At 32.4% G+C, this 27,292-nt stretch overlaps 3 protein-coding genes across 3 annotated transcripts; all 3 read right to left on the bottom strand.

Annotated features, from left to right (window-relative positions):
- Nucleotides 1-1,925: 1,925 nt before the first annotated feature.
- LOC142550293 (uncharacterized) lies at nucleotides 1,926-2,423 on the bottom strand. Its single transcript, XM_075659521.1, has one exon. It carries the CDS (start codon nucleotides 2,421-2,423, stop codon nucleotides 1,926-1,928), a length of 498 nt encoding a protein of 165 aa, XP_075515636.1.
- Nucleotides 2,424-4,433: 2,010 nt separating this feature from the next.
- On the bottom strand, nucleotides 4,434-5,721 carry LOC142550292 (pentatricopeptide repeat-containing protein At2g01510, mitochondrial-like). The gene is made up of 2 exons (XM_075659520.1): nucleotides 5,119-5,721; nucleotides 4,434-4,769 (listed from the first exon to the last, which is right to left on the bottom strand). Exons 1-2 carry the CDS (start codon nucleotides 5,719-5,721, stop codon nucleotides 4,434-4,436), a joined length of 939 nt encoding a protein of 312 aa, XP_075515635.1.
- A 10,758-nt stretch (nucleotides 5,722-16,479) lies between these two features.
- Nucleotides 16,480-18,769, bottom strand: LOC142549700 (heat shock factor protein HSF24-like). Its single transcript, XM_075658790.1, has 2 exons — nucleotides 18,155-18,769; nucleotides 16,480-17,345 (listed from the first exon to the last, which is right to left on the bottom strand). Exons 1-2 carry the CDS (start codon nucleotides 18,356-18,358, stop codon nucleotides 16,677-16,679), a joined length of 873 nt encoding a protein of 290 aa, XP_075514905.1. The 5' UTR covers nucleotides 18,359-18,769; the 3' UTR covers nucleotides 16,480-16,676.
- Between the last annotated feature and the right edge of the window lie 8,523 nt (nucleotides 18,770-27,292).

Below are 27,292 nucleotides of genomic sequence, written 5' to 3'. Positions count from 1 at the left end.
CTCAAATACATATTATTTCGAAATTACCTTAATTTGAAAGAATTAATGCATTGTAGTTTTCTTCCAAATGCATGCAATTCGAAGTTTTCATAATTTGAAAGAGTTAATGTATGATATAATGCTGTCAAAAACATCCAATGTATAATTTTTGTCACTTGAGACACCTTATTTGAATGTTAAATTATAAATAATGCAATATTGCATATTATATTAAAAACCAATTTGATTCTATTTATCTTACTAAATGTATCTACTCTAAAATTGAATTCTGAAATGACTGCTCTTTTCAGCACCATATATGAGTTGAATCCTTCCAAGATGTAATTTTTTTTAAATTTAAATTTGTTCGTTGTCATGAACTTCCTATATACGAAAACAACGAGAACAACGAAACATTAAGTTTGAAATTTGCCTTTAATGATCGAGAAGTAAAAAAATATTATTATTCTATTTGTACAAAATTTTAATTATTACGTATTTCTAATGTGATAATTTTTTTTTATATTACAAAGTTCACGGATACATAGTAGTATAAAATGTACCGTAATGAAAATGATTAAATCAATTATAAAGAAACTAAGCATCTTATTATAAAACACTTATAGTAAACGTTAATAAAATAATTTTTCTGATTTATATATAATTTACTTATGATCACATGTTTCATTTATCTTTCGGAATAATAGGCTGTTGTGTATATTATGAAGAAATTTTGTAAATAAAATCACTACCCATTTGGATAAAGATATTGATGAAACAATTATTATTATCATTTAAATGTGCCAAACACGTGACATGTCACAAAATTGTTTGTGAATGTAGATTTAGACGAAATTACTGAAATTTTTTTAAAAAATATTTCTCATTAATTTTATCGAATGTGATTTTTTTTGTCACATGTTAAAAAATAATAATATATAGCTTCTCGAAAATTAAAGAATTAAATATGTATTAATGTTGGTGGTCGATATCAATACACTAAACACGATAAGCATCATGTCATTGTCTTAGGCTAATAAAATCTAAAATTTTGATATATGATAGTGATTATTAGCCAAAAAATTAATCGACATGCGTTGTATTTAAGAAAATTTTTTAAATTAGCGAAAAAATAGTTTTTATTTTATTTTTTTATAATTATATTATTTTTTTCAATTTAAATATCTATTCATTTTTCATTAATTTTTAAAAATATTATTCCGTACATCGTACGGGTTAAATACTAGTATAATACTAATATTACACTTTTATTTTTTGTTTTGTTTTTTAGGAAAAAAATTTCAACACACACTTTTATTTTTATTTCAACAATTCAAATATCAATTTAGTTCTCCATAATTTGTCAAATTTCACTTTAAATCATCGATAATGATTAAAAAGACTTTCCATACGTATAGCATGTGTAGAGAAACTAAAAGAGAGAGCACATACTACCTTTCAACCACCAAAAAAATTTCCATCTACATTTCCAAAGTAACAAAAACTTTAATCCTCCATAGCTCCAATTCATGTCACTTTGCTAATTTATTCACTCAGTTCATCATAATCCTGAAATTAAAATAAAATAACAGAGAAAATTTGGATCAGAATTAAACAAGGGCAACACAAAACAAAAATATTTTGATATATAATTTAAAAATCACCCCAAAAAAAAAACCATTTCTCACATTCTTCACACATTCACGAAAGTTCCGTTTTTTTCCATACAATAATTACTTTTAACTCAGCTTTTCATCATCCAAAGAACAAATTTTTTTAATAAAAAAAGTGTTTTCTTTAGACATTGTCACGCCAATTTGTGAACATGAAACGGCACAGAAAGGAGACGTTGAATTCCTCCTTCCCATGAATTTTTGTGAAAAAAAAAATTTGAAGACGTTTTCTTAAACATTCCCAAATTTGTTTCCAAGTACAACCTGTGAATTCTAGCTGCATTGTTCATCTTCATGCAAACCAAGCGTCTTTTCAACAGACACTTCAGCCTTGTCAGAAGATTTCTTGGACCCGACGTGAGATTTCTTCAGCCCGAGAAAACCCTTCCACCTTGTCGGATTCTTCGGCGGCCGCAGCGAGAAATCTTCATCGTTTTCTTCAATCTGAATCTCATCCCTGAGAGTCGTCGTCTTGTTGCCGCCGCCGCAGTTCTCTTTGAACGGAAGTAGCCTCCCCTTGAAGAAGAGTTCATCAGCGCTCATCATCGAGTGATTACTCACAGAGAACTCGAAATCCGAGGAAACAGGCGCATCCCTGTATGCAGCAGCAGGTCTCATGTGGGATTGGCCGAGGCGGAGATGGGATTGAGAATGGGATGATGATTCAAGAAAATCATTGGAGAAGGAGATTCTTGGGCTCATTGGAGGAGGATTACTCATCCCTTTGTGGTGCTGATCTGGGTTTTGGTTATACATCTCCAAACATGCCATGGAGCGCTCAAACAACAGCATGAGGTGGGAATTCAAATAGCAAAAGAATTGAATTTTCCTACTCTCTCTCTAATAAATTTTACACAGGGGGTCCCTCTACCACTGTTGCAGTGTACAAGATGATGTTTTGTATTTATATCATATCGGGGGGACCTTTTCTTTCTGGTACAATCTCTGTTGTTTTTGTTCTATGTGTCGAAATCTTGGCCACAAGAAATGGGTTCGATTAGTTTTGTTGGGTTGAATCCAAATGATGTAATTATGGGTGAAAAGAATGAACAAATTCAAGATTTAATGGATGAGTGGACATGTTGTCTAGATTCAAGATGTGAATGTTTTTTGTCAAAACATTGGTCATTTGGCATTCACTGAACAATCCTGTCACCAAATCTCGGATAGAATCAATCAATACATACCCCTTCCTTTCCTTGGGGACTTCAAATTGAACCTTAAGTTTTGGGCTTCAATGTGAGGGATATTATACTTTGACCAGTTTTTGGCAAAGTTTGTTTCAATTTTTTTATACATCTATTTGTAAGTACAATCATATATGGGCCGGGTAAAGATGCTTCTGGCTTTGTTTGTGATATCTATGTGTGTGTTTTTTTTTTAAAAAAAATGTTTTGGATATTGTCAGCTCGACCAATATATTGAATATGATATTTCTGATCGACGAGTCTAACTCATTTCAACACCTTTAGAAATGATTTTAAATGCCCATAAATGTGGAATAACGGGAGTTAGTGGAGCTGTTAAGCCTTGAAATAAAGCCTATAAGGCTATAAATCAAGAAAATTCAAGCTATTTTTGGAACAATATCTCGATTATATATTTAAAGATGAATATTTAATAATACATATGGAGATCACTCAATTTTGCAATGAATATCACATGTGTTAATATATTTTCATTTTTAAATGTATAGTTGAAATAGTACCACACGTATAAATATCCTAGTTAGTTTTACATAATTTCTTTTCCGAATTTCTAAATCTTTATTGTCTCTTTCATTCAATTTCCATCAATTTTATTTTCAAATGAAAAAAAAAAACCGTAGAATTAATTGAGGCCCTATTTCGATTATTTTTCTTTCCATTAATTATGATAAGTTAAAAGCACCCCTCGACTTGTATTTGTACTTATTAAGCAAAATTAGAGAGTGCGCGTTATTACTGTCACTGCTACAACAGAACTTTGAAAAGCTGGCATACTGCCTCAGTTGACCGCAACCTTTGACTTTTTTACGTCCGTCGTCCACGTTATTAATGTGCATATATTTTATGCCAAAAAAGTGCATATATAAATCTTTATTTTAGGGGAAAAAAAACTTAAAATATATATATTCTAAAATGCATTCAAATATACGAGATGCGGGCATATATATTTCTTTTGGTGGATTATTTTCACTATATTTTCAATCCCTTGAATTAAATATATCATGGTTATTATATTCTGTATTTTTTTTAAATTTATATCATTTTTTTATCTCTTAAGCACCCGCTCGGTAAGGTGGAATTCAATACTCAGACTCATGTCATGCATCATTATTTCATCCAAGTGTATACTGATTTATCATCTTTATATTATACCACTTTTATCATCTCAGACAGTCGAGCACATTATATTTTAAAATATAAGATGAGCGCTTTTGTAACTTCCATATGAGCAATGTTAGTTAACACAACTTCTCATCGAACATAGATGATATAATCATTTGCGAAATAAGTTTCAAGTATGCGAAAGCCGCAAAAATATATAAAGCCATACGTATTGTATTCAATTCGAACCCAGCTTTATTTAATTTAGATTTTTAGTTAAATTTATACTTTTTTGGGATTATGTTTCAGCCATTGATATTATATATGTATTTGTTTATAACTTCAAATGGCTGTGGCAGGATGGAGCTTTAGCTTTGCTAGGTGGGTTTACTCCTATGAAGCTGAACTCGATGGATATCGGAAAATTTTGACTAATGACTTGACCTGCAGACGCCATTGGATTCAGATTTTGTTAGTGGGAAGACGATACGCAAGTCCGCCCGTGCTTTCCTGCTGCTGCGTAGATATTGTGTAGAATCACGCACAGTCCAGAATCTTTCCAGTTCGTTTCTAGCAGTAGCCTACCGATTTCCTCTCCGAGTTCGTAATTTTCATGACTCAAACAAGCACCCGACAACGATTTAAGAAAACTTTCAGGAGGATTACGAAGCAAAATTTTTACAATATCCCGAGCCTCGATATTGTTCTGAAGTAAATCAAGAAAGAAAACAAATGCCCCTCCGGAACTCTTTGAAAGCAAATATAAAGATAGAATGGTATTCCATTTGGATATGCTCCTTTTCTCGCCCTAATGAAACAGCGCCAAGCATGAAGCAAGCTTTTCAAATTTACCGTACATGATTGTGAGAGACGAGAGAAGAGTAGTTTCTAGAAGGATTCGAAGTCTTAGAACGTTAGCATGGATAGATTTACCTTCCAGAATTGTACAACAAGCAGGTGACACATTCAGCAAGGTTACATAATTTGGTCTGTGACCTTTCTTTATCATATGAACAAACAATTCCAAAGTCTCCATCCTTAAGTTATGATATCTATAGCCAGTCAAAATAGCATTCCAAGAAACCACATTTTTAGTACGCATATCATTGAAGAGTAACCTTCCTGCACCAAGCTGTCCAAAGTTTATATACACGTACAAGAGAATTAGCTAAGGAAATATCATCTGCAAATCCAGTCCTGATAGCATAGTTATGAATGGCCGACCCCAAGATTATATTTTGAAACTCGTTGCAATATGAAGGAATGCTTATTAAGGTAACCAAATCGAATTCAGCGCCTTGCAGTTCCCTCATCTGATGCAATAGGAGCAGTGCTCTCTCTGGTTCTCCATTATCCACACACCCAGAAATCATGATGTTCCACGAAACAACTCTTTTGAGAACCATTATAACGAGACAATGTATCGACTCACCGCATCCAACGTCACTGATCAACTCATAGCATGCCTTGATCACAAAAGGGTACGTGTAGTTGTCCGAAAACCTTCCCGAATTTCGAGACCTTTCATAAACACTCGACACATTTCCGAACATACCATTGTCACATAAACTCTTGAGGAATAAATTCTGCAGCGAAAGACTTGGTTTTTTAGTTGTTTTGAAAGCTGAGAGAGCTAACTCCGGGAATCCCGGAAGACAACACTTGGCAATAAGTCGTTTGATTAAAGATTGGTGCTGAATCAATCCATTTACAATCAGTAAAGCATTCAAGTCCCTCAAATCTTGCCCTTCTGGCAGCATGGTAACAAACAAAGGAAATTGAAAGTTCTGTTTCCACCGTGTATGTGTGAGTTGAGAGTGAGTGTTGTGTGTATTAGAATGTAGGTGTTGTGCGTAGATGTTGTAACACCCACGACAACATGCAGCGAAAATTATGATTTTAACACACCTACACGTAGCTGGAATAATGATAATAATACGAGATACGAGATGTAAATTATGCACAAGTATAAAATACTTGTGCGGTGCCTCGGGGCAAAATAATTCACTAGAAAAACTTGTAAGTTTACAAAAACCAATACTAGTGAAAGAATAAAACAACTCCCTTATTAAGGCGAGTAACAAATTGCATCCTAAACCTCTAACAAACCGTATAACCAAAATACATAGGATGCATCAACTGAGAAGTGAAAAAAATCTTCAAAACTCCACACACTAATCAACACGGTGATTAGGTGTTGTCTTCGGATGTTGGCAGCACTTCACAGCAACAAGTTATCAATCACGAGATTGCTTCAATCAGAAAACCTTTTCTTCGTACAAATGCATCTCTGTTAAGTTTTTGCTCTGTATCGTCACTCTCTCACCCTTTCGTTTCTTCTCCTTTGAGTCCTATTTAACATAGAAAAACCAATTTCATTAGGAAACAAACTCTTTTTAAAACAAGGATAATATCTTAAAGATATTGTGATATCATATCTTAAAGATATTGTGATATCATATCTTAAAGATATTATGATATCATATCTTAAAGATATTACGAGTCATATCAAAATATAGTCTTATATCACATATTGAATTTATAAGAGATCATATCATCAATTTCAAGATTATCCCCATGTCTAGAAAGGCAAAATATTAAAGATAAAAAAGGAAAATATATCAAGGAATAAAATTCCTTTCAATCTCCCTCTTTTTGCCTTTCTGGACAAAACAACCCAAAAATGGTTGTACATCTCAGCTCTCCCTGAGTTAGCAAATCAGTGACTCAGCCAACTTTAGTTGACTCCCCCTGAATTCTACCGTTAAGCCATCCCCTGATGAAAAATGTATGTTAGATGTTGCAACATTCAGATCATAACACCGAAATAGTTCATTAATCAGGAGGGACAAAGATCAGAGAGAATAAAAGGACAACTAAAATACTAAAACCATCAAGAGAGAAAAAAAAACTCAAAATCTCATTATCCTTCATTACTGCCATCATCATCAGCCATTTTTGCTCCAGCTATATTTGTATCTACATATCTACTCCCCCTTTTTGTCCAGAATGGACACTTTCACCCAGCAGAAGCTCATAGTCAGCCACTTCACTCCTAATGTCTTGAGGATCAAAGCCAGCCATCTGCGAAATAGAGAATAGCAAAGTAGGGAAGTTCGAAGAAGACAGAAATTTACGAAGAAAACGGATACTTTTGCGCGAAAAAGAAAACAAATAGTTAGGGTAGGAGAGATTTTAGAATATGAGGGAAAATAGTAAGCCGTAAAGTTGTTCCTTATTTATCCCTAAGTATTTAAGCACACCTCTCCAACGGTAACATTCTGTTGAGCCGCAACTTCAGCACCTTTTCAACTCAATTTTTACTCTCACCCAACGGTAACTTTCTGAACCAGTGCCATCATTATTTCAAGAAACCAGTCAGCAATAGATCGAATTAACCCCACAAACAATTAGCAATCAAGATATTTCAAAATTACGTTGGTTAGGGTGTTCTTCCAATTTCATGAATCAAAAACTGGTAGCCCACTGGACATGATGAATTCACAAAACAGTAGTATGAATGACCTAAGTTTATGCCTAAAATATGATCAAAGAAATGAAATACACACACATGTGATTAAACAGTGATCAGTCTCTTGGCAACACTCACAAGTTGGACTCAAACTTTCTTGAACATTTTTAATTCAGACATGGTAGCTCCCACTCTAGAAGAACGGTCTTCATAGGACTCCTCTAGGTAGCTTTTTCCATATGTATTTTGACTTAGAAGTGGTAGCTCCCACACTAGAAGAACGGTCTTCATTGGACTCCTCTAGGTAGCTTTTTCCATTTTCTTCTAAACATTTTTTTGTTCTATTTTATTCTCTTTTCTATTTTTCACCATATTGCTCAAGAATTTTCTAAGTCATTATCTACATTGGACAAGATCATGTGGTACACGATCATCCTCAACAGCTTTATGACTTAGATTGAGCACACACCATTCTTTGGAGAATATTGATGGAAAGTTTGATTCACAACTGAGAGCACGCCATTCAGTATCCTACACTTGTACAGGCTTCACACAAAGTAGGATGTATGCAATATGTCTAGCATCCTAAAAATAAAATGCACATGCATGCTGGGTGTTGTCCACAGGTGTTGTAACACCGAGGACAACATCCGTGAGTGATCATTGTGCACACAAGCTGAGAGACTTCCTAAGATTGAAAATCTCTCAAAATCCAATGGTTTTGTAAAAATATCAGCCGGTTGGTTCTCAGTTCTAACAAATTCCATTCGAATTGTACCCTTATCAACCAAATCTCGAATAAAATGATGTCTAATGTCTATGTGTTTCGTTCGAGAGTGTTGTACTGGATTTTTTGAAATATCAATTGCACTTGAATTGTCACAGTATACAATTAAGGTGTCACTGTTGAAACCATAGTCTTTAATCATTTGATTCATCCACAAAAGTTGTGAACAACAGCTAGCAGCTGCAACATATTCAGATTCAGCAGTGGACAGAGATACACAATTTTGCTTTTTACTATACCATGACACCAAATTGTTAAACATCCTCCAGTGGTACTCTTTCTATCATCTAGATTTTCAGCCCAGTCAGCATCACTAAACCCCACTAGATTTGTGTTTGTTTCTTTGGTGTACCACAAACCTAAGTTAACTGTCCCGGCTATATATCTCAAAATTCTTTTGACAGCTTTTAGATGAGTGACTTTAGGATCAGCCTGGTACCTAGCACACAAACAAACACTAAACATGATGTCGGGACGACTTGCACTTAAGTAAAGAAGACTGCCTATGATGCTGCGATACTGGTTGTTGTCAACACCTGCAGCAACATCGTCTTTGGACAATTTTTCAGTCGACCCCATTGGTGTTTTCATGTGTTTAGTGTTCTCGCTAGAAAATTTCTTCACCAAATTCTTGGCATACTTGGATTGACACAGAAAGATACCATCATGCATTTGTTTAATTTGCAATCCAAGAAAGAAACTTAATTCTCCTACCATGCTCATTTCAAATGTGGTAGACATGCATTTAACAAATTCATCAACATGCTTTTGAGAAGAAGCACCAAAAATGATGTCATCCACATAAATTTGACACACAAGAATATCATGCTTCGATTTTTGAATAAAAAGGGTTTTATCAACCTCACCTCGTTTGAAGCCTTAGTCAAGCAGATATTCAGTAAGCCTTCCTATACCATGCTCTTGGAGCTTGTTTAAGTCCATAGAGTGCTTTCTTCAACTTGTAGACATGGTTCGGGTGGTATGGATCTTCAAATCCTTTAGGTTGGCTTACATAAGCTTCTTCTTTCAAGATGCCATTCAAAAAGGCACTTTTCACATCCATTTGATATAATATTATGTCCATGTAACATGCAATAGCAAGTAAAAGTCTAATCGATTCAATCCGGGCAACAGGGGCAAACGTTTCATCAAAATCAATTCCTTCAATTTGAGTATACCCTTGAGCCACTAGCCTAGCTTTATTTCTCACAACAATTCCAGATTCATCAGTTTTGTTTTTAAAGATCCATTTGGTTCCAATAACATTCACATTATCGGGTCTGGGAAATAAATCTCACACATCATTCCTAACAAATTGTTCAAGTTCCTCATGCATTGCATCAACCCAAAATTCATCTTTTAAGGCTTCATTTATATTTTTGGGTTCCATGAGTGAAACAAAACAAGAGTGACTTACTTGAGAGTATACGGAAGTCATGCATACTAGTCCCATCATTTTGCGATAGTCTACCTTCTCCTTTCTTCTCGTTTGCATTCCTCCAAATGTTTCTCCAATGATCTGAGATGATGGATGATTTTTCTGAACCTTGCTAGGAATATCAATCTCTTCATTGGTTACACTGTCATCATTTTCAGTATACTTTCCTAGTTCATCATTTGATTCTGCCAGTGCAGGTGTTGTCTCCGGTGTTACAACACTGGGTGCAACATCTGTGTTAGGCAGTGTCTCACTTTCGTTCAGCAGCCCATCAATATCATCCTCGATTGTTTTTCCCGTTAGATCTGCAAGATCATCAAAAACAACGTTAATAGACTCCATAGTCGTTCTTGTTCTCAGATTATACACGCGATAGGCACGACTATTAGATGAATAACCAACGAATAAACATTTGTCACTTTTAGAGTCAAACTTTGCAAGATGGTCTCGGTCATTCAAAACATAACATACACACCCAAAGACATGAAAATACTTAAGGTTCGGCCTCTTTCCCATGATGATTTCATAGGATGTCATAGTAGAACCACTCCTTAAGTACACACGATTTGAAATATGACATGCTGTGTTCAAGGCCTCGGCCCAAAATCTCTTTGAAATATTCTTTGAACTTAACATGACCCTAGCCATTTCTTGCAGTGTCCTATTCTTTCTTTCGGCTATTCCATTTTGTTGAGGAGTCTTACGGGCCGAAAATTCATGAGTTATCCCTCTCACAAAATGATATAAAGTGTGAGTTTTCAAATTCTTTACTATGGTCAGTCCTTATCTTACCAACCCTCAGATTATGTAGATTAGTAATCTTAGCATGTAATTTCTTGAAAACATCAAATGTATCGGATTTTTCTCTAAGAAATCTTACCCAAGTAAAGCGAGAGAAATCATCCACACAAACACATGAATACTTCTTACCTCCAAGACTTTACACTTCCATTGGACCCATAAAATCCATGTGCAAGAGTTCAAGACACCGTGTTGTCCCAAAGTGTTGCAACACTTGATGGGGAACACGTGTTTGCTTACCCTTTTGACATGCACCACAAACATACGGAATTCCAGAGGATAAATTAGGCATACCTCTCACAGCATCGTACTTACCAAGATTCTTTAATGTCTTGAAGTTTGCATGTCCCAATTTTTGATGCCACAAGTTTAGTTCACTTACTTTTGAATGATTGCATACTAAGTCTTCTCCAAGTTGATAGCAATTATCAGCAGACCTTGTACCTGTCAAAATACGAGTATTAGAATTATCAAACACTTCACAATTGTCTTTATCAAACTTAACATGCAAACCGTCATCACAAAGTTGACTTATGCTTATTAAGTTTGAGTTAAGCCCTTCGACATAAAGCACATTGTGTAGATTAGGCAGTCCATCAACATTCAAGGTTCCTTTGCCAGCAATTCTTCCTTTAGCACCACCACCATATGTCACATGGCCACTCCTCAGTTCAACATAGTCAATCAAATGGTCTTTAGAACCTGTCATGTGGCGCGAACAGTCATTGTCAAAGTACCATATTCCTGCAATGTTAGTCTTTAATGAAGTATAAATAACGGAACATTGAATCCTAGCCTTTGGTACCCAAACCATTTTTACCGTCGGTTTTCTGTTGGCAGTGTTGCGTCGGGTGTTATACAACACCTGTGGCAACACCTGTTCTGATTCCCATCTCTTGTAATCATCTCTCAGTTTAAAGCAGTAGGGTTTGATATGACCAGGTCTAAAACAATAGTGGCAGATAAAGTGGCGTTTTCTGGATTTGGACTTCTTGGTAGATATTTTCCTTTTAGATGGAGCACCTTTTTCAGTTTGTGTAGCATTTGAGGTTTCAACACTTCCTTTGACAAAAACAGTTGGTTTTCTCTCAGTATTGGAAGATTCTCCAATTTCGAACAGACTGTTCGGATAACCAAGTCCAGCTTTGTCATTTTGTCCAATCATCAAAAGTGAATCAAGTTTGGATGAACTTGAATTCATCTTGGCAAGAATCTGAGTTGCTTCTCCAAGTTCCTCTTTGACTTTGCATAATTCCAAATCTTTCTTGCTTAAGATTACTTCAAGTCGTGAAATTTGTGACTTTAACTCAGCATTCTCTTTGGAGAGAATTGCATTTCCTTTAGTTCTTTTGATCCAGTCTTCATATACTTCGTACATCATCTGCACACTTTCTAGAGTGACTTCATCATCATCTACCTCTTGAGTTTCAGACTGACTTGCCTCCGCAAGGGTTGTAGATTTAAGACATACTGAATTCGAAGAGGTGTTGCGGCCAGGTATTGCAACACCTGTGGCAACACACAAAGGATTGATTTGCATTGAGCGTTTTTCCTTGATCACAGAAGATAACGATGTGTGATTTTCAGATTCACTTGATCCTTGATCATCATCAGACTCTTCATCACTCAGGGTGACAGTCATGCCTTTGTTTTTCCTAAGTCGATTGGCACACTCATTGGCATAGTATCCATATCCCGAACACTCTCTACATTGCACCGAGTCCAGGTTTCTGACATTAGATTGGATTTGCACTTCGGTTTTTGGTCGAAACTGTCATTTCATAGGAGTAAACTTTTGAGCTTTTGCAAAAGTGGTGTTATTGCGCAGTTCAGATTTTTGTCCAATTTTCTTCTTTTCTCTCATAGTCTTCAAGTAATCACCAAATTTTTTAGTAAACAGAGAGATCGATTCTTCACCTAAATCAGACTTATCCACCTCTTTAGATATTTGAAGGATTTCATCATAAGATTCGGTTGAGGCTTCAAAGGCTATTGTCTTCCCTTTATCCTTCCTTGGTAGATCAAGATTCATCTCAAAAGTTCTGAGAGAACTCATTAGTTCATCCAAGTTGATCGTTGAAGTGTCTTTAGATTCTTCAATAGCGCAAACTTTGACATTGAATCTCTCAGGAAGAGATCTTAGAACCTTGTTCACCAATCTTTCATTTGGTATGGGATCTCCTAGGCCATGTGATTCATTTGAGAGTTGTTTCAACCGGCAGTCATACTCAAGAATAGACTCCTTATCCTCCATTCTCAAACTTTCGAACTTTGATGTCACCATCCTTAGCCTAGTTTTACGCACACTTGCGGATCCTTCACAGTGCTTCTGGAGTATCTCCCAAGCATCTTTGGCGCATACACAAGTGGTGATTAAATTAAACATCCTTGTGTCAACAGATGAAAATATAGCATTGAGAGCCTTGGAATTAAAGTTTGAAGTTTGCACTTCATCGACAGTCCATGTACTTTCAGGTTTGAGCCGTGTGTCTCCATCAGCATCCTCGAGTTTTGGTGGACTCCAACCATCAAGTACACGTTGCCAAGCTCTTTCTTCAATTGATTTAATAAAAACCCTCATCTTTACTTACCACAATGCATAGTTTGATCCATCCGACACGGGAGGCCTAAACACAGTATTTGTTGATCCTTTCATAATTCATTTTCACTCTGAAAACAAAACAAAACAGGATCTCACTTAGTAGCGTCAAGTGGAAGCTCTGATACCAATTGAAAGTTCTGTTTCCACAGTGTATGTGTGAGTTGAGAGTGAGTGTTGTGTGTATCAGAATGTAGGTGTTGTGCGTAGGTGTTGTAACACCCACGACAACATGCAGCGGAAATTATGATTTTAACACACCTACACGTAGCTGGAATAATGATAATAATACGAGATACGAGATGTAAATTATGCACAAGTATAAAATACTTGTGCTGTGCCTCGGGGCAAAATAATTCACTAGAAAAACTTGTAAGTTTACAAAAATCAATACTAGTGAAAGAATAAAACAACTCCCTTATTAAGGCGAGTAACAAATTGCATCCTAAACCTCTAACAAACCGTATAACCAAAATGCATAGGATGAATCAACTGAGAAGTGAAAAAAATCTTCAAAACTCCACACACTAATCAACACGGTGATTAGGTGTTGTCTTCGGATGTTGGCAGCACATCACAGCAACAAGTTATCAATCACGAGATGGCTTCAATCAGAAAACCTTTTCTTCGTACAAATGCATCTCTGTCTCTCCGAAAGTTTTTGCTCTGTATCGTCACTCTCTCACCCTTTCGTTTCTTCTCATTTGAGTCCTATTTAACATAGAAAAACCAATTTCATTAGGAAACAAACTCTTTTTAAAACAAGGATAATATCTTAAAGATATTGTGATATCATATCTTAAAGATATTATGATATCATATATTAAAGATATTACGAGTCATATCAAAATATAGTCTTATATCACATATTGAATTTATAAGAGATCATATCATCAATTTCGAGATTATTCTCATGTCTAGAAAGACAAAATATTAAAGATAAAAAAGAAAATATATCAAGGAATAAAATTCCTTTCAGAAAATAGTGGCAAAATTCACCTTCGTCTTCATCATTAACAGAAATGCTTTTTTTTTTTTTTTTATCGGAATAGCTGAAAGCATAAATTCTAAAATTGGAGACATTGGGGTTTTTAAAAAAAATTTATAATCATATAAGATTTAATTTTTTTAAATCATACAATAATAATAAAATAACAAAAAATTTATAAGGAGCCGAAGTTTCAGACACCGGCCCCTTTTTTTCCTTAAATTAACTTCTAATTATTAATCAAAATATATATATGTGAAAATATAGGTTTTTTTAAACACTATTATTAAGTTAAAGGGGTACTAAATAAATCCATTAATTATGATTATTGATAATAAATAAACTAAGGATAATAATATTAATAGCGCGAATAACATATTTAACAATTTTATTGTTTAAAATATTAATATTAACTAAACTAATAATATTTATTTTCATTATTTTTCTAGAAAATAAGTTAAACCAAGTAAACTTATTATTTTCAAAACGGTTTAAGATTTATTAAATTCAAATTTTTAGAATTTTTAAATAAAACTTATAATTTTAAATTTGTTTTAACGAGATTATTTATGTTAATACCGTTATTTTCAATATTACTAATATTAATATTGTTAATTTATTTAACATTATTTATTGTTATTTGTATTATTAATATTATTATTCTTAATTTATTACTCAATAATAATCATAATTAATTTGATTTATTTATTCTGTGTAAAAATAATAATAGTATTTTAATAAAATAAAGTCTCGTTTATTTAGTTAAATAATTTTAAAATTAATTCAAGAACTTTTAAATTTATGAAATAATTTAAAAGCTCTCATTTAACTTTCAAGGGTTAGGTTTCCCTTAATACCCTTCCCGCTTTATTATAATTTTTATTTTTTTTTATATTTAGCAGAAACAATATTGTCTATATTATTAATTTTAAAAACCTAAGGATATACGCATATAAAAGACCAAATAAATATATATTACCAAAAGTACCCCTAGCTTAGCTAATAAGAGAACTACAAGAAATGAAAATTGCGAATCAAATTCTATTCCATATTTATTATTTAAATTATCTCTAATCAACCCAAAGTCAATGACTTTAATCTTCTATTGAATCAAAATAAAGAGTAAGTCTTTGTGATATGGTCTCACGAATCTTTATCTGTAAGACAGGTCAACCATACTGATATTCACAATAAAAAAGTAATATTTTTAGCATAAAAAGTAATAATTTTTCATGGATGATCTAAATAAGATATCTGTCTCACAAAATACGACATGTTTTTGTCCAAAATAAATTAACCATCTTAAAATGCAAACTAAATGTATTAATTATAATCCGGGCAGACACGACTTGTATGCTACGGCTTCTTACATCAAAGAAGGAAAAAAAAGTCTAAACTCGAAATCTGAACAACTTTGTCCATTCGTTAAGCGATTACAATAACTTAAAATTCATTTTAAATAAGATTTCAAATTGAAATAAGATTTTAAATTCCGAGACTCAGCGATTATAACAATCACCTCTCATCTCAATAAAATAATAATAATACCCAAATGGAAGCAAATATAAATCAAAAAATAAAGTCAAATCTTAATTTAATTTAAAAACATAAGGACAAAAACTTGTGTGAGACGGTCTTATGTATCGTATTTTGTTTGACGGATCTCTTATTTTGGTCATCCATGAAAAAAAATTACTTTTTATGCTATTAGTATTACTTTTTATTGTGAATATCGGTAGAGTTGATCCGTCTCACAGATAAAGATTCTTAAAACCGTATCACAAGAAACATATTCAAAACATAAAGTCAATATGTGAGCATGACAACTTGGTAAATTGTCAAGGGTACAAACACTCAAATTCAAACTCGGCCGTCTTGCATATAGAATTTAATAGGACATCATTTTAATAGAGAGAGACTTGACATCGTTTTAAAACCCTTCCTACTTCTAGCGTCTATTGAATTCAACATTAAAAAAATGTGTAAATTCTGTTGTGTTTGGATTAATATGCGTGATTCACGATTTCAAATTTTTTTAATATAAAATTCAAATGAATTTCAAATATATTCTCTACATCAAAACATTTTCAATATTGATTATGAGTGAATTTAAAAAAAATACATAATAATTCTTGTGAGACCGTATCAATTTTTTGAGCTTGATATTCAATCCGATACTACCCATTAAAAAATATTAATTTTTATATAAAATAATGTTACTCCAAAAATATATCAAACCAAAAAAAATCAAAAATAAGTTTTATTTGAGATCATTTTTCAAATATTTTCTTGAATAAAATCACTAGACTCAAATCATATATTTATTTGATTGGAATTGGAATATATTGCATTTTGTTATGATGCAATATAGTAACATAAAATGTTTTTGGGAGGTATAAAATGAATTGAAAATAAAGATATCCAGACAATACATACATGAAACAATTTTTTTAAAAATAAAGTAGAAAAATTAATATTGTACTGTAGTTTTTTATATAATTAAACAACAGAGATGGAAGATTCATTTGCTTTAATCTCCCATTTTGCTTATACAATAATATGAATTTATTTTAATTACCCTGGGTGACAACATAAAACCATTGCCTTTATTTAGCAAACATCACGTGGCGCTAGATGAGTGGTCTGTTACAGAACTTCTCGCTGCCGTCAGGTGATGCTGAGATCCTCATCCACGGAACCATACTTTTCATTTCTTTCATTTTGGGACCTGAACAATCAATATTCCCATCACGACCCCTCTTTTTTTTAACTAATACCCCAAACAGTTTCATACTACCACCTTTTTCGTCATCATCACTATCTAAACTTTGCCCACCACCCACCACACCACCGTCTCCGCCGCCGAATCCGGCCGTAGCCCCGTACCTAAGCTTCATAATGCGTTGGATTTTCTCCGGCGACACATTCAGCCGCCGAGTCAAGTAAGCAATCAGTTCATCGCACTGTTTCTTGGTCTGCGTCAGCTCGGAGCTCAGCGTGTGATTATCTTTTCGCAGCTTTTCATTCTCATCCGATAAATCAGCCGCGAGCTGAGCCGAAGCCTGTGTTCCCAGTGAGCTGGGATTCTTGGAGTTCGGAGATGAAGTGGAGGTTGATCCTAGATCTTCGCCGGAGGTTGCCGGTGAAGTTTGGTTATCGGGGGCTGTGGCCTTCCCGCCGGCTGGTTTTTGTGAAGAAGATAATTTCCGGCGCTGGATTCCGGTCAAGAGCTCTCTTTCTCCTCGCTTGAAGTTGTCGTTGGCGAATTCCCATTTGTCTGGAACAGTTTTTCGAAAACCCTGCACCGATAAATCCGATCACGCGCTGTATAATTCACACACAATCAAGAAAAAGATCCATGGATGGTCGATATCTGGGTAAATGGCCGATAAATCAGAATTTAATTATATTTTTAATAATTTTTTATGTTTTAACTCGAAACTGATATCTCTCTGTTAATAAATCTTTATATTGGACGAATCATACATTAAATTATCCTAAAATCAACTTTAAACTTCGAAAAAATACGAACACAATTACTTTACAGCTCATTCCGTTGCAGGTCAAAAACTCCGAATATTTTAGAGAGAAGAACATGTTTATTTTGACATGTTTATCACGATTCACTATTTTTCATGTTGGTTTGTTAGAGTCTATTTTTATAAAAATTGATACGTGAAACGAATTAATGAACCCATTTTTTTGTTTAGAAAAAATAATTGAAAGGAAGGGGAAATAATTCCATTTTTTATATAAGGTTTGATAATATTTTTTGTTTAAAAAATGGAAACTTCATTTTAATTATTCATATGAATAAAACCATCCACACACAATAAAAAAAAATCAAATCTCTTACGAAGAAATCTTTATAATACATTGGATCAATTTGCCCTCAATTGTTTTTGTACCGTACCAATCAGACAAGAAGCTCTACAATCCAATTTTAATTTGATTAAAAATCCAATTTTAATTTGATCAAAAATTTGATACATACTATTTTCAAAAAAATAAAAATAATGAACTACAATCAAAATTGACAAATATACAAGACGAAAATTGGGAAAAAACCAAACGGCAATCAGCAACATGTGATGAAGAAGAAACTTACATATGTATTCAGCTGGCGAACGAAGCTGGATAAATTGTTGTGCTTGAAGTAATTGGGCAACAAATCCTTGGCAAACTCCGCTGTTTTCCACACAACGAACGTCGTCCCACTCTCGTTCCACGATATCACGTCGTTCGTCTCCGGGTCATCCACCAGCTCGTAAGTCTTCGTCAAGAACGGCGCCGGAACCGACCTCAGCGACATCTATGACGACTCAGACCCAACCCCAACTATTAAATCTCTCAATATATATATATATATATATTAACTATCGGGAACAAAAAAGAAATTAACGGGTTTTTGTAAATCACTTAGCAACTAAAAAGCAATAGGGCGGTGAGGAATTCCCAGCCCCAGCAATAGAATCCGAACCCAGAACGAACGAGATCGTGTTTCGAGATTTTAGCAGCTAATTCCATCAGGTAACTCTTGCTGTTTTGGCGATGATCTGATGATCCGACAGAAGGGGAAATCAACCATAACTTCTTGGAGAAATTATGGGGTCTGAGAATTCCTGGAGAAAGGGGATTGCGGGGAATTTAAATAATGGAAGACAAAGGGCAAAAAACTGGGACAGTCTACCTGAGGGTTCTAGAAAAACATGGAAACAGCACGCATTTTGGTACGCCTTTTTCAAACGTTTCAAACAAACAACCAATCCAAGAATTAATCTTAAATGCTATTTTAGTAATCTACTCTTTCCTTGAAAAATCAATTATTTTTTTCCCTGAAAAAAATTAGGTAAAGAAAACATAATTCCTTTCTTATTTATGAAAAACTAATAAAAAATGATATTCAATAAAAAAAATAATTTAAATATAAAAAATAATATTTTTATGGAGAAAAACTAGTCATCTCACAAGGTTGTCCGTGATAAGATGTTACATAAATTTTTTTTTGTGTATAATATACTTTTTTGTTAAATATTTTTTTATAAAAATAAATGATCCACCACCGATCATTAGAAGTTTTTTTAAATAAACTCAAACAAAAACAAACCATCAAATAAATGAGTATGTCTTTTGTGAGACGATCTCACGAATCTTTATCTATGAGACGGATCAACCCTATCAATATTCACAATAAAAAGAAATATCTTAGCATAAAAAGTAATATTTTTTTATGGATGACCCAAATAAGAGATACGTCTCTCAAAATACGACTCGTGAGACCGTCTCACACAAATTTTTGTCCAAATAAATATTACGAAATATTATAAAGTAAAAATCTTGAATAAGAATATTTTAATTTAGTCAGAAGGAAATTTTGTTCTCGAAGATTAAACACTATAATTATCTTAGTAGTGTTGGTGTAACAATTAATTAATGTGTAGACCTGAAATGGTGGGTTTTGTAAAATAAGACGTGCGCGTGACATATAAGTTCTTGAATTTTGATTCACCTTACGATTTCAATTTCCTTTCCATTTCCCATCATTTGTTGGAATTGCCGCCATTCCTTTGGTCAAGAAAGCTACATGTTTTTAACAACTTGGTCGGCATCACCAATTATTTTTTATTAATAATTATGACAATAATACTATGTATTCAAGAATATGCAATCTTAATCCGATATTCACGTCCCCCATTGCCTAAACTGGTATGCAAATATTAATTTTTTGTACTCAAGAACCAGTTCCGGTTCCGGATGCCGGAACCGGTACTACCAAATACTCCGAACAACTTATCACTCTCTTCCGACCATTTAACGGTGAAGGACACAATGTGTAGAGATCGCCGAGCTATTCATGCCATTTGCTATTCGAGCCGAGCACCCGAACCGCCAGGATTTCGAGGTCAAAACAAGACACTCAAGACTCAAGAGATTTGAGACGTATGGATTGTTGAAGCTCGTGTTCTCGATAAGTTAATGGAAAGATTAATCTACACATCTCAACCAAGGCAAAAACTTGTGTAAGACGGTTTCACGGGTCATATTTTGTGAGACGGGTCATCCATGAAAAAGTATTATTTTTTATTGTGAATATTGGTAGGGTTGAACCGTCTCACAAATAAAGATTCGTGAAACCGTCTCACAAGAGACCTACTCCTCAACGAATGAGCATATGAGCTCATCCCATTTTTTTATCATCTGTAAATACTCATATAAGACAATACATTTTTGGTACCGTTTGGTTCGCTATTATATTTATCCATATTTTTATCCAATATAATCTCATGTTTGATACACCATATTATTTATCCATTTGTCGATCATTTATCTCACATCAATCAAATTATCAATCATTTATATCACGTCAATCAAATCACTGAATTGAAATTACAATATTATCCTTAATAAATAATATTATAATATTTTATTAATATTTTTAAAAGACAAAACAGTAATACAATATTATCTCAAATTTAATCAAATTAATCGATCAAATAAAACATTATATTAGCTATCAGTTTTATATATTTTATTATAAAAAAATATTATATATCTCCATATTATTTGTCTCACACTACGAACCAAACGGTGTGTCAATTTTGGTATTTCTTTTGACTCCTCATTGATCATTATTAGCTTACATATTTTTGGTTATCTGATGATCCTTGACTTGAATATCTTTTTTTAAAAAAAATTGGACATTATTTGTAGGACCGGGTGCTTACCGCTTTACCAAAAGCTATAGCTGGTGGTAATGGTGCAACTCAAATCTTTTAAACTGCACAGCAGCTCAAGCACCACGGTTCGATCGCTCTACCAAGCAGAGACAATTATTGCACCCAACAATCTCCATCCCAATAATTGCACTCCTTGCAATCAATGAGAATCGAACCCGTGACCTTGGCTCTGATACCAATTGTAGGACCGAGTGCTTACCGCTTTACCAAAAGCTATAGCTGGTGGTAATGGTGCAACTCAAATATTTTAAACCGCACAGCAGCTCAAGCACCACAGTTCGATCGCTCTACCAAGCAGAGACAATTATTGCACCCAATATTATTTTACTACTTAATTTCTTCTTGCAGACTCATTCTCTACTACACCGAGATAGTTACTCTCGATTCATTTTTTATACAAGATATTCATATGGTCATCTGAATTAAAAAAAATATATAAAATTCTTCGGTAAGTTTTTGTTTGAATTTAAACGTTCACGCTATGAAAAATTACCAACAACCCATTTCTTACGATAATTTTGTATATCACCAATACCCTACACGGAGTTTGAATCAGCATCCCACATGCAATAACCTATTTCTTAATCGCATAATGTGAAGTTTTGACCAATACAAAGTAAATAAATTTTGTCACGATTGTAGTGAAAGTTTGATTATGGATATATTTTTTGATCCACCGATGTTGACTTTATTCCTCTAGATACACACAATGAATCGATAAGACCATCTTTTATAAAAATCTTATTGGGAACAAAGTGGCTCTTGCCTCTTGTTCTAATCAGAGCGTTAATTGTATTTTCGGTTCTTCCTAAGGCCGAGTTTACCTAAATGAGTTTAATCCCATGAAAATTTTATTGGCCTAAGTTTGATCCGATATTCGAATAAAATAGAATAGGTCTCTTGTAAGATAGTCTCACGAATCTTTATCTGTGAGACGTCAACCCTATCGATATTCACAATAAAAAGTAATACTCTTAGTAAGTAATACTTTTTCATGGATGACCCAAATAAGAGATATGTCTCACAAAATATGACATGTGAGACCGTTTCACATAAATTTTTTCCAATAAAATATTATGCCTTAGAATAATAACTACTATTCAAGTATAAAATTATTGTTTTTTATTTTTGTGATTTTTAACTCTTTGTTATTCAATAAATATGATGATAAATTGACTATGATGCACATACTCTACATAGAATTATTCTCTCGGCATAGAGATGTCAAAACACACTAAATTCGTTTCATTACATAAAATATGTGAGCTAGATTGTCAATTGTCCACCTTCTCCTGCATAATTTAACAAATAGAGTTGTCAAAACCGACTAAGCCCGTCCGTCTGGTCTAGCTCGCTAGCCCGTTTTGATAGTTTTACCATGACAAAAAGAACATTGTCAATTTGCCTTTTCCATACTTTGAATTAAGTTGATTTTCAACATAAAGATTTGTGCTTTGTTGATTTAAATTTCTATATAGGATTAATAAAATGTTCTATTCAAAGTTTCCCATGCAAAATTCATTAAGGAGGCACCTAATGAAGTTTTAAGACCATATACTTGTCAAACACGCTCTTAGTTATTGGAGTAGTCATTATATCTAATCTATACGCTTTTATTGAATTTTATACGTAGTTAATTATTTTAACATACAAATTGGTTTAATAAATTAATTTGGAAAATTCAAATACATGCACTACCTAGCTAGAGCACTAACCTCCTCCTACTCTTGATAGCTTCTTATTTATGTCATTATTAAGGAAGAATAATTTGACAGAGAAACAAATAGATTTTTTATATATACATATATAATATAATATAAAAATGAATGGTAAAAATTTGCATGAGACGGTCTAATGGGTCGTATTTTGTGAGACAGATCTCTTATTTGGGTTATCCATGAAAAATTATTTTTTTTATGATAAGAGTATTACTTTTTATTATGAATATCGGTAGGATTGATCCGTCTCACAGATAAATATTCGTGAGATTGTTTCACAAGAAACCTACTCAAAATGAATTTAATTAGTGGGTTTTTTTTAAAAAAAAAAACTATTGATGGAAGTTCGGATTAATTAATGACAGCAAGAAGTGTCCAAAGTAAACACCAGTAATAATTCATATTTATAAGCAACTTGGCTTCACCATTTAAAACCAATTTTCTAAAAGTTTAGATCCTTCGTGGGAACAAAACGCTGTGCAATACGGAATTTGGAACTAGTCAGTTCTAGGTTGTAACAACTTTATCGTCCAAAACTCAAACTCTACAAAACTTTTTGAGAATATTTAATTATTGTTATCCAACAATCTCACACTCGATAATTAGATTTGTTTTGTTATAATTAAGAATTATACACGTGATCTTCCGTCTTATATCAATAATTCGGACCAATTTTATTAAAAATTAATTAGTAGACAATGATATCAAACGACTCCAACTTCTTAATCTGTACAACATCAGATGTATCAAGTTTTGATCGTTCTTCTAATATGAACAATTATCGCTTCTCAACACATATCATAATAATCAACACATGTATTTTTGTTTTAAAATATAATAATTTTTGTAAAATAAGGGAAGTTTGTTATTTAATAATATTTATTATTGTACAAACTGAATGTTGAATCTTTTCTTGTTTAAAAGAGGTTAAAACAAATCCATTAGCAAATCTAGAAATTATAATAATAAATCATGACATTTTAAATCATGTATTTGGATTGATACACTTGAAGGAATGAACTAATTCAAATCCATAATTCTAATAGTGGGTCTCTTGTGAGACCGTCTCACACAAGTTTTTGACTCGTTCAAAATTCGTTGATTGTTTTTCTAACATTGTTTCTAAATGAAGGCGTCATTTGTCCTCACATTCAACAAAACGACAAAAAAAAAATCTATAACAAATAGAAAAAGGTATTGTCCTTAACAAACTCTCGCAAGGCCGTCTCCAACAATATGAATGCCTAGTGGGCTACTCTCTTAAGCCCACTTCCAAATTGAGATCCTAGTGTTAGAGATTCGTAACAAGATAACACTTCTTGGTTTTTTAGACCGGCGAGTTTCCAAAAAAAAAATTTGCTGTACATAAGTGTCGTTGGAAATCCATCACAATTATTATTGAAAATGTTTAACTTTATATAGAGTGGATTTAAAATTTATTACATTTTGTTCACTAAAAACTTTAAAGAATTTGAAATCAATATATTTAAAATCCATCATTTTAAATATATTATTAATCCAAGCACAAAATACAAGTGTGAGATCAAAAAAATTATAAATATATAATAAAATGATTTTTTTATGTCTATCTATATTATAGTATTATATTTATATATTACTAAATTATTCAACCCGACTCAACCCACCCGAATTGACATCCCTACTAAACTACAACTCAATAAATAAATTATAAATATATTAAAATAAATGTTGTTCTTTTTTATATTGAAATCAAGGTAAAAGTCAAAAGCCACAAAATTTATATAAAAAAAAGGACCTAAATTAAGTGTAGAAACTTTCAGCCACATGAGTCACGCAAATCGGGACAATAAGTGAGATTTTGCATGTGTCGTATAGGTGCTTTTGTGACCACACACCTTTGTTTTTTTTTTTTTTACCAGGAGATTTGTCTTTTACATGAAGTATAATTTTCATGTTCGACACTTTTTCGAATTCTAAGATATCAATAAACTAAAACGGTGAATATGTTTGTTTCGTGGTCCGAGAAAGTACATTCGAGCTCCGATGACATATATTTATTTTATTATATTTTTACCAATGTGATTAAAATTTTTTTACACGAAAAAACTTTTAAAGATCTATAGACATAGAGCTTCACGAACCAAACAATTTGAAACCTGATTTCCTCCCACGGTGTTCTCATCACATTAATCAAGATTATAGCTTCTTTTTTTTATCTATTCTATTTTATTAAGGGTGAAGGATATGATAGTAACTATCTAGGGAACACCAACTTTTTCTTCCAACTTTACCCTTATATGATCATGCTAATATTATATTTTTGTTTTTTGTTTCTTTAAAAAAATTTCAATACACACTTTTATTTTTGTTTCTTTTTTATTTCAACCATTCGAATATCAATTTAATCCCTTTATAATTTGTCGAATTTCACTTTAGTCCATCGATAATGATAAAAAAAACTATACACACACGTATCGTGTGTACAGAGTAACTAGCATGTACGAAGAACTGGGGGATAGGTACCAAAAAGGGTTTTGTTGCCCTAAAAAAGTATTGTCTGGAAACAAAATCTTAGGGCACCTGAGACTTTCACCTTTATTCCATCTGCACATGTCACACGCGTGCATCCCATCAACAAAGAGATTCCCATTATTTCATTTTTAAAAAAACACTATTTAATCTCACATTCCCATTTCTTTTCAAGTAAAAAGCTACGTACGTACACCTACGCATCGGTAACAGAACAAATTAATTATGCTTATATTATCAAAGAAATTATATTTATTTATCTACCTTTTTAAAATATATTTTTTAAAAAAAAAAGAAAAAAGAAGAAGAAAGAAAGAAAGCTTCTTCCATCCTGCGGTTTATATTATCCAAAGCAAAAGCGTGTTTAACACTACATGCTTAGTGCTTAGTAGATATCATCTCCCGTTGTACTTGTGTACCCTACCAATAAAGTCCGGTTCTATATCTCTCACGCCTTTTAATAAAATAATTAAATCTATCATTTACCTTTCCATCACTTCCTTAAATTAATTAGTTTATTAATCTCTAGTCCATATGTGGAGTGAGTAATGAATCCCAAATAAATTATTTAATCATCACCTTTTCAAAGTTTATTGAGCTAATAGAATTTTCTCTTTTTGAGTTGAGAGAAATTTTTATTATAGTTTTGAATCCGGAGATATTTTTTACAATCGAGTCTCGAATCTTAAATCTCTTATCAAATTTGATATATTGATGTCAGATAAGCTATAAGTCAAGTCACTTATTATTAAACCCACATAACTTATATGTTTTAAAAATTACCAAATTCTTGAAATTTTAATGAGAAATATTTGTCTTTTTAAAAAGACAAAAACTTGTGTGAGACGGTCACACAGGTCGTATTTTGTGAGACGGATATCTTATTTGGGTCATCCATGAAAAAATATTACTTTTTATGCTAAGACTATTACTTTTTATTGTGAATATCGGTAGGATTGACCCGTCTCACAGATAAAGATTTATGAGATCGTCTCACAAAAGACCTACTCTTCAGAAAATGCTCTGTAAAACAATCATATGCATGCGCAGAGGAAGTCTTTTAATTGATTCTCCTTTTATTTTTTCCATAAACTTTAATATGATATAATATTATTTATTGCCACTCATTGAATAGGCTTGACTACCTAGCTAATATTGCTCCTAACTAACCTAGCTAGGGCAGGTCAATATATTAATAACTATAAGATTAAGGGACCACAAAATACAATTTTGAATTGATATGAAAGGGATTTAGATATCAAATTGCATTTATAAGTTCACTTGTATTCTTTGAAATGTATGTCAAAGGTAGCATTATATTTACTCTATCTTATAAGATATGATACTGATCTTATTATCATCGTATAAAAATCGATCTCTTGGATTGAGATAGTATGAAATAGACCTCTGTAATTTTGTTTGATAAGAGTTTTTTTAAAAAAACAATTTATAAGCTGTCAAAATAAAGTATTTTAAAAAATTTTGGATGGCCCCATATTTTTTAAGATCTTATTTAAATATTTTTAAAAAACCAAATTTATCATTATATATGTTTTATAAGCATCTCAATCATACTCTCATCATCTAACACAATATATAAATTGATTAACGGTCGATAATAATTATAAAATAATATTTTTAATATAAATTCTATTATAATTAATATAATTATGACTATTGATTATTTATTTTTTAAAAACAATAACTATTAATTAACATTGTACGGGAATATGAACATTATTATTTTATTATAGTTATAAATTAATGGGAAAGTTGGTGAAAAATCCCCAATTATTATTGTATTATATTATTTTATTATACTGATTATAATATTATTATCTATATTATATAATTATTGTTTCTACTACAAATACTGTCACACGAATAATAATATCTATTATTATTTGTTATTCTAATTATATTATTTAATGATATAAATTAATAGTATTTTTATGTTAATCAAATATAAAACTATATATAATATGCACATGCTAAAAATAATTATGTGTATCAATTTCATTATTTTATCTTTTTTGGTAATTATCACAACAAAAAAGTATTATAATATCAAACACGTCTATTATTTTAAGTTTTATTATCTTATTTTATTCAAATATTTTAACAATTTATTTTTAAAATAAGATTATACAGTTTATATGCTCATAATATAACTCATAAGCTTGAAATAAGTTTAGTCAAACAAATGTCTACTATCGTCTCTATACATAACCCTCGCATCATGATGATGTCATCGCATCCATTAATTTGTCTGATTTAATT

This window comes from Primulina tabacum, chromosome 6 (genome assembly GCF_025594145.1).
Source record: "Primulina tabacum isolate GXHZ01 chromosome 6, ASM2559414v2, whole genome shotgun sequence".
NCBI classification, from domain to species: domain Eukaryota; kingdom Viridiplantae; phylum Streptophyta; class Magnoliopsida; order Lamiales; family Gesneriaceae; genus Primulina; species Primulina tabacum.
Note: the sequence above shows the minus strand (reverse complement) of the source record. Positions and strands in the feature narration are given on the sequence as shown.

Excerpts from the sequence above, each read along its gene's own strand:
- LOC142550293 (XM_075659521.1), bottom strand. The coding sequence starts at position 2,423 with ATGGCATGTTTGGAGATGTATAACCAAAACCCAGATCAGCACCACAAA.
- LOC142550292 (XM_075659520.1), bottom strand. The coding sequence starts at position 5,721 with ATGCTGCCAGAAGGGCAAGATTTGAGGGACTTGAATGCTTTACTGATT. Across the intron at positions 4,770-5,118 it reads TTTCCTTAGCTAATTCTCTT|GGCGAGAAAAGGAGCATATC; the intron begins GTACGTGTATAT and ends CTGTTTCATTAG.
- LOC142549700 (XM_075658790.1), bottom strand. The coding sequence starts at position 18,358 with ATGTCGCTGAGGTCGGTTCCGGCGCCGTTCTTGACGAAGACTTACGAG. Across the intron at positions 17,346-18,154 it reads TTCGCCAGCTGAATACATAT|GGTTTTCGAAAAACTGTTCC; the intron begins GTAAGTTTCTTC and ends TTATCGGTGCAG.